Below are 13,568 nucleotides of genomic sequence, written 5' to 3'. Positions count from 1 at the left end.
AAGGGTTCAGACCCACAGGACTGCCTCCACTCAGACACTAGTTGCAAGTCCCAGGTCCCTAAGCTACCCACACTTCTGTCCAACTTGGCTACAGATTCGGGGGTTCCCACAAAATCCCCTCCTTAGGGGAAACTGAAAATTTTTGAGACTGACCCACAACTCAGGAAATCACTTGACTTAGGTTTAGTAGCTTATTAGAAAGGATACAACTCAGGCACACCCAGATGGAAGAGGTGCACAGGACAAGGTACTGGGGGAGTGACGCAGAGCTAGCATGCCCTCTGGGTGTACCACCCTGCCAGGACATCAATGGGTTCACTCACACTGATTGTTCAAGCATTTTTATAACCCATCTCCAGCCCCACTCCACTCTCCAGAGGTTGGAGGCACGGGGCTGAGACTTCCCATCCTCTAATCACATGTTTGGTCTTCCTAGTGACCAGCCCCCACCCTGAGGCTATCTAGGGTCCCTACCTTGACTCACCTCAATAGCACAGACTCAGGTATATTCTAAAGGGGACTGTAATGGATAACAAAAGACACTCCTATCTCTCAGAAAACAAATGGTTTAGTTCTGTTCCAGGAACCACAGACAAAGACCAAATATATATTTTTATTATATCACTGATTATCTCATTCCTTACCAAAATAAAATAAATTCCAAATGACTCAAAGATTAAAATGAAACACAAAACCTTAAAAATACAAAAGAAAACATGGGAGAAATTTAAAAATATTTTTTGGGTGTAAAGCTTGTTTTACACAGTATAGCACAAAATTCAAACACACATAAAAGAAAAAAGATACAACTGACTACCTGAAAAAAATACAACTGACTACCTGAAAAAAATTTTAACGTTTAATTGGAAAAAAAGGCATAAATACGAAATATAAATAACACTGGGACAAATTAATTGCAACACAGAAAACACAAGAGAGCTCCTGCAAATCCATAAGAAACCAAATAGGAAAACAGAAGATGTAAATAGACAGTTCACAGAAAAAAACCTACAAACGAATCTTACATATAAGATGTATGCTCAGCCTCACCCTCAACAAACAAAACTATAAGGGAGTTCCCTGGTGGACCAGTCGTTAGGAATCCACGCTTTCACTGGTGGGGGAACTAAGATCCTGCAAGCTGCACGGTGCAGCCAAAAAAAACCCCCAAAACTTTCAGATACCATTTTTCACCTATAAAATTGGCAAAGGTAGAAACAAAATGTTCAACATTTTGAGGATATCCTTCCTGTCCTTTATATATATAAATATTTAATATATATATGTATTTTTTTGGCAGTGTCACATGGGATCTTAGTTCCCCGATCAGGGATCGAACCCGTGCCCCCTGCAATGGAAGCGCAGTCTTCACCACTGGACCACAAGGGAAGTACCCTAAATATTTAATATTTTTATGAAATCATATGTGTATATACATGATTTCATAAAAATAAGACACTGGGTATACTTTGTATATTTCATATGTTCATGTATATAATTCTGCATCCCGCTTTTATAGATACATAAATTGGGGGGGCTGCAAAAATGAAAACATTATAAATTTTTTTAATATAGTCAATGTTAGTATCTTTTTAAATTTTTATTTGGCTACGCCGGGTCTTAGTTGAACACACAGGATCTTTTAGCTGCAGCACGTTGGATCTAGTTTCCTGACCAGGAATGGAACTCGGGGCCCCTGAACTGGGAGTGCGGAGCCTTAGCCACCGGACCACCAGGGAAGTCCCCAATGTTAATATTTTGATGCATATCCTCTGTCCTTTTTTGTATAGATGCAAGGGGAATGGTTTAAAAACTGAGAACATATTATACATGCTATTTAAAACATGATTTTCCCCCTTATTTATGTTATTAAAAATGTTTCATCACCTTCTGCATGGACTTTTCAACCCCTTTCTTTCTGATTGCCCTATCCTCAGTCTTCTCCCTTAGTTCATCCTCCATTCCACCTCCAGTGTTACCTTCATCACTAGTTCTTTGGGTGGATTCTCACCAAAGAATCCAGCTGGCAGGCTTAGGCCCAGACTTCTTAACTAGCAAACCAGGCCCTAACAGTCAGGACAAGCTACTTCACCAGATTTGTCTCTTGCAAATCTTATCCACCCACCTTCCGCTGGGCATGCCAGGCCCTTCCACTGTCGCTCTCTGTCTGATATCACTCTCCTAAGCCCTCTTCTCCTGCAAAGTATCTATGTATCATTCAAAACTTACCTCCTCCAAGAAGCCTTCCCTGATACTCTGAGTTAATACGTTTGTGCTCAGAGCACTGCATTCATCCCTTAAATAAAACATCCTATACTTTACTGTCATTTTTTTACAAGTTTATCTCCCTAACTAGGCTACCTGCTTCTTGAGGATTAAGGATCTCCAGAACTAATCATGCATCTCCTTCTACTATGTAACTCAAACTTAGATGCTTTCGCGATTCTCAAATACACAAAACCACTTAAAAGCATTATATACCAAGGCAGTCGCTAGGAGAAAACTGGGAACAATCTAAATGTTAACCAGTAGGTGACTGGCTAATCAGGTCATTCTTACAAAGAATATCATGCAGCTGTTAATAAGAATGAGGAAGACGTATTTGTATTGATATGTAACAATCTCCAAGATACTTTAAGTGTAACACACCCAATAGTGCATATTATAAATTGCCATTTTGTGTGGGGGAAATTTCTTATATTTATATACGTATTTATTTAGAAATTCAGAGAGCATCTGGGGAATTCACACTATCTAAAGGAAACTTATGTAGCTAAAGGTACCTGCCAGGAGGAAGTTGAACTAGAGGAGGTAGGAAGACCTTTCACCATATACCCTTTGGCACCTTCTGAATTCTGAACAGTTTTAGTCATTACCTATAAAAATAAAATACAAAACATCAGTGAATACCTGGTATCTAGGCAGGGGGCGAGAACTGGATACGAGAAAACAGTTGTGGACATCTTTCAGAATAAAGGAGTCCTCTCAAAGGCCGGACACCACTGCTCAACAAAGTTTGAGTTTTCAAAATTGCCTTGAGGGCCTGAAGCCTCAGCACTGTGTCGTGTGCCCGAAGGGTGGACTGACTCTTGCTTTTCCTCAATTGCCATCGCACCAATCACGTAGCTTTCTAAAGGCTTCTAGCACTTTCCACCTCACATTATATCTCTTCGTCTTCCCTACGCCTAAAACACCTACGATACTGGTCGAGGGTCCTTATCAGATCCACTCTGTTACCTCCCCGCCCACAGCACCTAAAACACCGTCCAGCACACACTACACAGTCAAGAAAACTATTGACCGGGATGAAAGCAGCAAGGCGATAAAAAGGGCAAACGGCGCGAGTGGGGGAGGGAGGAGGCCCACCCTACACCCTGCGGCCGGAGACCTCCGGGAAAGAGCAGCCGCCTCTCCCCTCACGCCCTGACGCACGCGGCCAACAAGCCCGCTCCGCCTACGCCCTCTGGTCCGGGGTCAGCAAAACCCGGCGCTAGGGAGCGCACGGGGCACCCTGCGAGCCCTGGTTGCCAGGGGGAAACGCTCCTCCCGAGCTCAATGGCGCCGCGGCCAATGAGAGGGGCGGGGCTACGTGCGGCCGCGACCCAATGAGTGGCACCGGCCGACCCAAGGCCCAATGGCGGCGGCGCGCGGGCACGCTGGAGGCGGGCCCGGCGCGCCCGACTTTTCCAGAAGACCCGGATAGCGCCTCACAGCCACGCTGAACCGGCTTTGAGCTCTCCGGATACCGGGTTCCCTCATTTTCTTCTGCTGGGTCAACTATGGCGGCCGTGAAGACCCTGAATCCCAAGGCTGAGGTGGCCCGAGCCCAGGCGGCGTTGGCGGTCAACATCAGCGCGGCCCGGGGGCTGCAGGACGTGCTGAGGACCAACTTGGGGCCTAAGGGCACCATGAAGATGTAAGGCGGGGCTGGCGGGGAGGGCTGGGCTGGCATCGCGCACCTCGCGCTGTCGCGGGCCTGCGCCGGGGACTGAGGCCTAGAGCCCGCCGCCTCCGGGCCTCTGCGCTCGCCGCGGCGGCCTTTCTTCCCCGCATTGTGCCGGGTCGGTCCTATTTCTTGCCCTGGCCGTTTCCTTTGGTGGTCGATGCCGCCTCCGCCGAGAACAAAGCTGCCCGCGTGCGCTGCGCGGCCCTCGCCGCCCCGCGCGCTTGGGACCTAAGAGACCCTGAGGACTGTTTCCCAGACGGGAGGGGTGGGCATTGCACCATTCCTGTTACCGGAATTAGAGAACCAACCCTTGGCCCCAGCTCCTGAGGATCTGGGTAAAGCCCGATTTTTATGGGCCTCTTAATTTAGTCTCTATTGAAAAAGTCACACTGTGATTCATTTCTGCCCATTGAACAGGCTTGTTTCTGGTGCTGGAGACATCAAGCTCACTAAAGATGGAAATGTGCTGCTTCATGAAATGGTGAGAGGCTGCTAGACTAGGTCCAAAATGTCTTGGTTTTCCGTAGTACATTTGATTTGTAGGAAGACTTTTACTATTTTACAAAGTAGGAGAAAATCATATTCATCCTTCTCAACAGGTAGTTTTCCAGACAACAGAAGAAGTAGAAAAAATGTAATCAGTACTGTTGTTGACAGTAGGATACAGTGAGAGCCCTGGAATCTAATAAACTTCCTTTTGAATCCCCTGCCCTTGCCGTTTAAAGCCTTCGTTAAAGGGTTTTAATTACTAAAATTCTAATAAAAACTGAGAGCAATTGACATAATCAGGGAAGCAAAATGTGACAGGATGGTTATACTTTTTCAAACAGCATTTCTTTTGTTATATCACACTTCTCCACCACCAACTGGAGGAGAAATAAAACTACCATTTTTAAAGTCCCAGTGACTAAGAATCTGAGGTTAACTGAGAAGAGCAGTCATTTTACTCATCCCTAAGTTTCCAAAACCTAACAGTTCAAATCCTAGAAAAGGAAATGACTTGCCTATGTTTTGAGTTTAGAGTAAAATTTAGAGTTTTGATAATAGCATATCATGCCTTCAACATTCCAGGTGTTTGTAAATATCTTCAGTAAGGAATAGCTAACCTAGAAGGTGTAGTTTTTGTTCCGTGGCTTAAGTGGTGGCCTGTGCTAGCAGAGAACAGTAGGAGCCATAGTTAGTTTAAACTTGATGTCAGAAAAGCCGTCTCTACATGACTTTTAAATTTTCCCTAATTGAATGATAGTCTGCTTAGATTCTTAAAACTGTGAGTGTCCCCAAAGACATAAAAGACTGGACAACTGTACAGGATTAAAGGAGTATAAGAAGACAAAAGCAGTGCAGGAGCCATGTTGGAGCCTTTGTAATTAAGAATCTGTGGGTGACAAACAATGAATATTCTGTTTTTCCAAAACCTTTCCAGAGTTACTTAGCATCCACTGATGATCTTTGCTAAAGAGGCTAAGTTTTTCTTTTCTTTTCTTTTTTCATTTTAATTATTTGTTCAGTGCCAAGTAAACTGGGCAGCCAGGCTTTCATTTAAAGGGCACTTGGTTTATTCTCACAAGAATCTTAAAATTGTCATAAAGAGGCATGCATGGAACATGGATTTGAAATTATTGTTCTTGTTAGTTCTATCCCCTTGAGTTAACCTTAACTGGGTCTCACATTTCCTCATTAGTAAAGTGGAGATAATCTAAGAAGGAAACAAATTTATATAGGAAGGTGTTTCTGTCATCATAAACTGATAGCTAATGATGAGTTTTTAATCAGAGTAATATGTAGCTGTACACTTGGGCATTTTGTGCAGATAGATTAGCCTTTCACACATTTTAAGGTATATTTGGGCTGTTTTCATTTTTAAGTTGTTCCACGAATTTTTTTCTTTCTCTACCTGCAGCAAATTCAACACCCAACAGCCTCCTTAATAGCCAAAGTAGCAACAGCCCAGGATGACATAACTGGTGATGGTACCACTTCCAATGTCCTAATTATTGGAGAGCTCCTGAAGCAGGCGGATCTCTACATTTCTGAAGTATACATGATTCTCGTGTTTCTGTGATATTTTGTTGTGTATAGGAAATAATCTTACTTTTACTTATAAAAACTGATGTGCTAGTGGTAACTGAGGCCATATAATAGAATGTAAAGAGCATGGGGTTAAATATGGGAACAAGGGTCTGTATCCTACTCTGACACAAATTTACTATGATCCTGGATGAGTTGAAGAATCTTCCTTGGCCTGAAATGTGTTTTTTATCAAGTTGCATTGCATATACAGTTTTTATATGCCTATAACAGATTAATAATTGTGATGTAGAAATGGAATATTCAGGATTAGGCATATTTTTAAGGAAAAAGCTAACAAAAACCTTGAATTTAAATAAGAATACTACAACTTTTTTAGCCCTCAGTAGTTCCAAGGTTAAAGCAAACCTCAGTGAGTACTAATCTGATGTTAGGAAGAATTCCTGGGAAGAGAGAGAAAGCAGACTCTTAGTCTCCCTGTTTATTTTATTAGTAAATGGTGTGAATTAATTTCATATCACCTATAGGAAAGATATAATGGTTCTATTGACTGCCAGTTGTTATGACACAGTATTGAGTTTTGGGTGTTATCCCTTGTGGTTTGCACAGTGAACACCCAAGTGTGCTTTATAGTTCCCTTGGCTTTGACTCTGTGCTAGAGCAATGTCTGTTCTTTTCCTCTGCATTGAAAGGACTCTTTATCCTTTTAAATGTATTCAGAAAGTCAGCACATTATATTAATTGTGTTTAAGGGTATGAATGATCCAGAATATCCCTTCATAAATTTGCTTTATCGTGAGCTATAGTTGCATCTAACTGAAGGTCTCTGTTGTTAGTGGCGGTTTTGTAATTGTGTGTTTATTATAGGGTCTTCATCCCAGAATAATTACGGAAGGATTTGAAGCTGCAAAGGAAAAGGCACTTCAGTTTTTGGAACAAGTCAAAGTAAGCAAAGAGATGGACAGAGAAACACTTATAGATGTGGCCAGAACATCTCTACGTACTAAAGTTCATGCTGAACTTGCTGATGTCTTAACAGAGGTATGTGTTAAATTTGATATGTGTCTGGTACATTACATCTATACTGAAAACCCCTGGCAACTGGAAACATCAGTATTCTTACTAATTCCAGTTATAGAGTGCCATCTGAAGTCTTCACAGTACCATCCTCTGTGGAGTAAGTAGGTTCATTTTTGTGGCAGTGATAACCTGATCTGTGGCCCTAAAAATAGAAAAAATAAGTAAAGTGAGAAAATCGTAATAGCATACCTGGCCAGGTTATGAAGGTATAATCAGAGCTTTCAGTAAAAGAGGTTTCTAAAATGGAGATTTCCTTATTAAAAAGCCACTAGTAGTAGAGATGTCAGTGATTCTTTAGGTAATTACACATTGAGGTTTCAGAAATGTAGATGACTTCAGCCCTTTACAAATAATGCATTCTATTAGCGTGTAAAAAAAAGACTTGGGGGGCTTCCCTGGTGGCGCAGTGGTTGAGAGTCCGCCTGCCGATGCAGGGGACACAGGTTCGTGCCCTGGTCCGGGAAGATCCCACATGCCGCGGAGCGGCTGGGCCCGTGAGCCGTGGCCGCTGAGCCTGCGCGTCCGGAGCCTGGGCTTCGCAACGGGAGAGGCCACAACAGTGAGAGGCCCACGTACCGCAAAAAAAAAAGACTTAGATCAGTACAGACATTTTTAAAGACGAGAAGCTGTCTGCTTTAAACTTTTCTGAAGATTAAACAAACAACATAAGTGTCTCAACTTCTGCTAGTCAAATTCATTGAATGGTTATACTCTGTTGCAGGCTGTAGTGGACTCCATTTTAGCCATTAAAAAACAAGATGAACCTATTGACCTCTTCATGGTTGAGATCATGGAGATGAAACATAAATCTGAAACCGATACAAGGTAGGTGGTAGAATGCTATGAAATAAAGAGTGTTTACAAACTTGAAGGAGTTTATACAATACATATATTTTGCCTGTTTTTTTTTTTTTTGTCTTTGAATTAACGTATATTGCCTAGATGAGTATTTCATTTACTCAGTAGTATCTGTTTCCTCTTGAAATGAAGTTAATGGTATGTATTTTTACATAGAATGATTCTGGATAGTCAACTACATCAGTCATTTGGCATTTATTGAACAAAGCATATGGGAGACTTCAGGGAATTTTAAAGAAAATTATTTAAAAGACCTAGTTTGGAAGCGTTTTTTAAATGAGGTGATCACAGTTTAATAGCCTACCAAACTTGTGACTATTTCTCTGCAGAATCGTCTGCACAAGACGGGGTTGTTACTTTCATTTGAATGGCTTGTTTTTGTCATGTTCTGGAATTCTGCTTTTTCACAATTGAACCTTGCTACGTATTACCCAAAAGTCCTATTCAAATAGCTCAAGAAATAAAGCTGATTGTGTGAAAATTATCAATACAGTCTCAATTCATTGTTTTAGTTTTGTTAGCATATGTTACACCCCATCTGGAAATCAATAAGAATATAATTTTTATGTGTTGTAACAGCTTGATCAGAGGTCTTGTTTTGGACCATGGGGCACGGCATCCTGATATGAAAAAGAGAGTAGAAGATGTGTACATCCTCACATGCAACGTGTCATTAGAATATGAAAAAACGTGAGTTTATATATATCTCCTTAAAAATGGAAGAGAGGTGGAAGAGCTTGATATTTGGGGTAAGTCACTTTTTTGTGAGAATCAGTTTCCCGGCTGTACGGACAATAATGCCTCGATGGGGTTTCGGAAAATTACAGGAAATAGTCTCTGAAAACGTACCAGGGGTAGAATTGGAGCTCGGTGACTATTTGCTAAATATTTCCTCCCCTTTCTGTAACTTCCTTTTTTTAGAGAAGTGAATTCTGGCTTTTTTTACAAGAGTGCAGAGGAGAGAGAGAAACTAGTGAAAGCTGAAAGAAAATTCATTGAAGACAGAGTTAAAAAAATAATAGACCTGAAAAAGAAAGTCTGTGGTGATTCAGATAAAGGATTTGTTGTTATTAATCAAAAGGTGAGAAATTTTGTTTCATAAACTAGTGTGTATCTTTTTATTTTAAAGGTAAAATATTGAAACATTTTTTGTTGTTGTTAACAGGGAATTGACCCCTTTTCCTTAGATGCTCTTGCAAAAGAAGGCATAGTAGCTCTGCGCAGAGCTAAAAGGAGAAATATGGAAAGGTACGGATACAGATTATCTGTGATGTGAATTTAACTTATTTTGCAAGTCAACTTAAATTATTCCTTTTTTTCCTCTTATTTTTGTGATTTTTCTTATTTTTTATTGCGATAAATATACATAATATAAAATTTATCACATTACCTGTGTTTTCCAGGATCACATTTCTTTTTAAAGATAATATTCCACTGTATGGGTATATACCACATTTAGTTTCGTTTATTCCTTTATCTGTCAGTGGACATTTATTTGGGTTTCTGCCTTGGCTGTTGTGAATAGTGCTGCTATGATTGTTGATATACTTGTTTTATTTTTAAATGATGACCTATACCGTACATATTTTTCCATGTCAAGAGACAGCATCAAGGGTTTCAGAGGAATACTTTCTTCCAAAGAGCTCACCATGATGAAGAGCTCTGTGCACCTTTAGATTTCATATCAGAGGAGTATTTGCTGACTTAAGAGTGGCTTAAATGGAGAGTTAGGAGAAAAGACCAGTTTTCAGCTAGTTGGTGGTGAATGGAAAGGCTTAAGCTAAAATCTATTTTAGAATATAATTTTCGCATGTAATTCTGATAAAGATTGCTTTCTAAAAATATTAATCTCTAAACATAACTAATAAAATCCCTTCTGCATCTCCCTTAAAACACTTGAATATTTCAGGCTGACTCTTGCTTGTGGTGGGGTAGCCCTAAATTCTCTTGAAGACCTAAATCCTGATTGTTTGGGACATGCAGGACTTGTCTATGAATATACATTGGTAAGTGTATTTTCTTTCCAAAATAATACTACTTTTTGGCTCATGAATTCTTCAGTAGTTAAAAATTCATTCAAACTTCGGATGATATTTTTGCTTTGTTAATATACATTTTGATGATTTATATGTAGTAATAAGCCATTGATGGGAAAATCACATTTCTTTTATGTGACTTTTTAAAAGAAGTTACTTGCTTTAATGTGATCAGTGCTGTGCCCTATTAATATGCTACTTATTCCTTCATAAGGCCCTCTCATTTGGTCATTCTTTGCACAACCGTATCCTGGTTTTTGAAAATACTGTCTCTTCACACAGGGAGAAGAGAAGTTCACCTTTATTGAGAACTGTAACAATCCTCGATCCGTCACATTATTGATCAAAGGACCAAATAAGCACACACTTACTCAAATCAAAGATGCAATAAGAGATGGCTTGAGGGCTGTTAAAAATGCTATTGATGATGGTAAGATCGTCACTGTATTTAAATTATATTCTTTTGCTAGTCTAAAAGGCATGGCTGAATACTGTGTTCTTTTTATCAGTAGTTTACACAGCCAGACACCATGCAAAAGTAAAGTTTTACCTTTAAAATGGCTATGATGGTATGCTAAGTTTTTTCATGGCATGCTGTTGTTAAAAGAAGGTACAAATAAATGAACTAATACTAAGAGCTTTCAGGATTTTCCATGTGCTAGTTAAATCATTCTGCTGTTTGATAATGTTGCCTGTATTGCTTTCAAATGTAATACTAAAATTGCTGTGGTTATACTGAATTCTCAAATTAATGGATTTCCTGTGTGTTTTAATTTATATATTTTCTTACAATTGCCCATACAGTTTTATTTTCTTTGTAGCTTAGCATTTCTCTCTTCCTCCCACCCAACAGGCTGTGTAGTTCCAGGTGCTGGTGCAGTGGAAGTGGCAATGGCAGAAGCCCTGATTAAATACAAGCCCAGTGTAAAGGGCAGGGCCCAACTTGGAGTTCAAGCATTTGCTGATGCATTGCTCATTATTCCCAAGGTGTGACTGCTTTAACTGTTTTCTAAACTACACCAAAATGATTCATCTGATGAAAACTTTTTGCTAATGTGGGTTTTTTCATAATGTGGATTTTGAATAAAAAGGGTTCATCAGTTTTCACCCTAACACTAGAACAGGTATTTCTTATTATCTGAATGTATTGGTTCCTCTGGAGGGGAGGCTTGAATATCTGATGTTTCAGATGGCAAGAGATAGCTGTTTTAAGAGGGTTTGCAGTGTGCGGGGGTACAAACTTGCTTTTTGTTTTTGTTTTAAACTAAGGCTAATACTGTGATTTTTCTATTGTATGCTTACTTGAGGGTACAGTTTATGACCAGTGTATTGCCGGGCTTGGGGTGGATTAGTGAGTTGGTTGGTAATGTATATCTAGTCATTCTCTAAAGTGAACATAAATACCTGTCTGTTTTCACTTATTAAAGGTTTGGTTTTTTGTTTTGTTTTGTTAACTATTAATTGGAAATACTGTTCATTTATTACAGACTTGACTATCTGTTATTAGGTCCTGTCTTTTAAATAAATTTGTTTCCTTTAGGTTCTTGCTCAGAACTCTGGTTTTGACCTTCAGGAAACACTAGTTAAAGTTAAAGCAGAGCATTCAGAATCAGGTCAACTTGTGGGTGTAGACTTGAACACAGGTAAGGAGGATGTGACTATTTGTAGGGGGTGAACTAGATACTATAGGTGAGGTAAGACCAGGAAGGACAAAAAAAAATGGGAGAGAGAAGAATCTTGGAGTTGCTTTTGCTCTTTGACACCAGTGCTATCCGGGATCTCTGGGTTCTAAAGTATGACACAAAAATGTAATGACTAGATACAGAAATAAAGGGAATTGAGGAGACATTTGAATAATTTAGAAGAGTACAGATTTGTTGATATTGCTGAGTTGTGGTAGGTGGTTTGGGTTAATGTTGAAGGGTTTCATGTTGAGCTTGCTTTACTGTTTTTTATCAGGGACTTTGATTAAAATGATACATTTCATGATCATACTCATGGGTGAAAAAAGGCTGAGGATAGCAAAAAATGCAGGAAGAGGGAACCAAATCTAATAAAATGAGTGAAACCCTGATCTTAGGCCAGTGTAATCCAAATTATACAAGTACAAAGTGGAAGAGAGATAACTGAGATACATCTGTGCAGTATGTGTAAGACCTATTGTGAACAGCATCATTCACATTCAAGTTAATATAAAAGGTTTCTTTTTTTTAAATTAACTTTTATTGTAGTATAGTTGATTTACAATGTTGTGTTAGTTTCGGCTGTATGGCAAAGTGAATCAGTTATACATATACATATATCCACTCTTAGATTCTGTTCCCATGTAGGTCATTACAGAGTATTGCGTAGAGTTCCCTGTGCTATACAGTAGGTTAGTATCTATTTTATATATATATATAGTAGTGTGTATATGCCAGTCCCAGTCTCCCAATTAATTTAAAAGATTTCTGGAATGAGGGTAATGATAAGCCTGTTTTGCCAGATTATAGTTCAGGTGCTGTACTTTAATATGGATAAATAGGAACGTCTCCAGAAAAACAGATGTTCAAAAATTTGATAACCAAATAGAGCATTCCTATCACTGGAAGCATTCTAAGTAGAGGTCAGTCGCTCATCAAAGCTGCTGTGCACAGGAGTCATGGTCTGGAGTACAACATTGGGCTAAATTGAGGAACTTTGGGTTCTCATAGATAATACTGGAGGAAATGAGTGACCATTGATGAGTGAAGCAGCACAAAATACTCTTATTAGTTCTTTCAGACAGTATTCTGATCATATGACCTGCTCTATATGATTTTAAGAATACTGGGTTACTTTTCAGGTGAGCCAATGGTAGCAGCAGAAGTAGGCGTATGGGATAACTATTGTGTAAAGAAACAGCTTCTTCATTCCTGGTAAGTTTGGGAAAGCCAAAATTATAACATTTGGGGAATATTCATACTCTTTAAAATTGGTATGTTTAATTTTCTTTCCATAAGAAAAGGTAATCAGTCAAAGGCAGCAACTAAGTGAGCCTTCTGTGTATGGAAAGCAAAGGGGAAACCTGACTGGATATAATTTGTGCAATTTAGTTGGAGATTGAGTTGAATTGTGAGTTGAATTAGAGTTCATACCTCAAACCTGAGTAGTCTGATTTTTTTCCCCCCTTTTCAGCACTGTGATTGCCACCAACATTCTCCTGGTTGATGAGATCATGAGAGCTGGAATGTCTTCTCTAAAAGGTTGAATTGAAGCTTCCCTTGTATCATCTGAATCATGAAGATTCTACAGAGTGATCCTAAGAATATAGCTATGGAAGTTTTGTCCAAGCTTCAAATGATTTTCAAAGGATTTTCTTTTCCCATATAAAAAAAGGAGAGAACACTGGCATCTGTTCAGATTCTGAAGTTCTGAAATTATAATTACAATATTTTTTAAATTGCACTGTAGTGTACACATACAGGCCATACTTACCAATAAACAGGATGTTTTGCTTTAGCGTCAGTGATATAAAAATACATGTTAGATAAGCATATATTATCTATCGTATTAAATATTCCTTGAAAAACATTTTAATGGTTTAATCTTCTAATGAATGTATTTTAATTTATCTCCAATAGTTCCCCGTCATTAAGCAT

The 13,568-nt window shown here is 39.4% G+C and overlaps 2 protein-coding genes and 2 non-coding genes across 12 annotated transcripts in view; 3 read left to right on the top strand and 1 right to left on the bottom strand.

Moving 5' to 3' along the window:
* The window catches only part of PSPH (phosphoserine phosphatase), a 49,097-nt gene extending 45,596 nt beyond the window's left edge, over nucleotides 1–3,501 (bottom strand). For 4 of the 9 annotated variants that reach the window (XM_019922002.3, XM_019922001.3, XM_019921998.3 and 1 more), the window contains exon 1: nucleotides 2,911–3,474. The gene's annotated coding sequence lies outside the window, so the exon portion shown is untranslated. Of the gene's footprint in view, nucleotides 1–2,783; nucleotides 2,877–2,910 lie in introns of all 9 variants that reach the window. The other 5 variants (XM_073792075.1, XM_073792074.1, XM_073792077.1 and 2 more) reach the window with 3 other exon arrangements.
* Nucleotides 3,502–3,701: 200 nt separating this feature from the next.
* CCT6A (chaperonin containing TCP1 subunit 6A) lies at nucleotides 3,702–13,428 on the top strand. Its single transcript, XM_033840864.2, has 14 exons — nucleotides 3,702–3,916; nucleotides 4,364–4,427; nucleotides 5,847–5,981; nucleotides 6,842–7,015; nucleotides 7,776–7,879; nucleotides 8,492–8,602; nucleotides 8,834–8,993; nucleotides 9,078–9,160; nucleotides 9,822–9,918; nucleotides 10,231–10,378; nucleotides 10,802–10,935; nucleotides 11,489–11,591; nucleotides 12,773–12,845; nucleotides 13,105–13,428. The coding sequence occupies exons 1-14, from the start codon at nucleotides 3,780–3,782 to the stop codon at nucleotides 13,175–13,177; spliced, it is 1,596 nt and encodes a 531-aa protein (XP_033696755.1). The 5' UTR covers nucleotides 3,702–3,779; the 3' UTR covers nucleotides 13,178–13,428.
* Nucleotides 6,576–6,709, top strand: LOC117308365 (small nucleolar RNA SNORA22). The gene has a single exon (XR_004522349.1). It is a non-coding gene; the product is annotated as a small nucleolar RNA SNORA22 (small nucleolar RNA).
* Nucleotides 10,427–10,566, top strand: LOC117308360 (small nucleolar RNA SNORA15). Its single transcript, XR_004522345.1, has one exon. It is a non-coding gene; the product is annotated as a small nucleolar RNA SNORA15 (small nucleolar RNA).
* Nucleotides 13,429–13,568: the final 140 nt, after the last annotated feature.

This window comes from Tursiops truncatus, chromosome 15 (genome assembly GCF_011762595.2).
Source record: "Tursiops truncatus isolate mTurTru1 chromosome 15, mTurTru1.mat.Y, whole genome shotgun sequence".
NCBI classification, from domain to species: domain Eukaryota; kingdom Metazoa; phylum Chordata; class Mammalia; order Artiodactyla; family Delphinidae; genus Tursiops; species Tursiops truncatus.
This window is presented reverse-complemented; position numbering and strand designations above follow the sequence as displayed.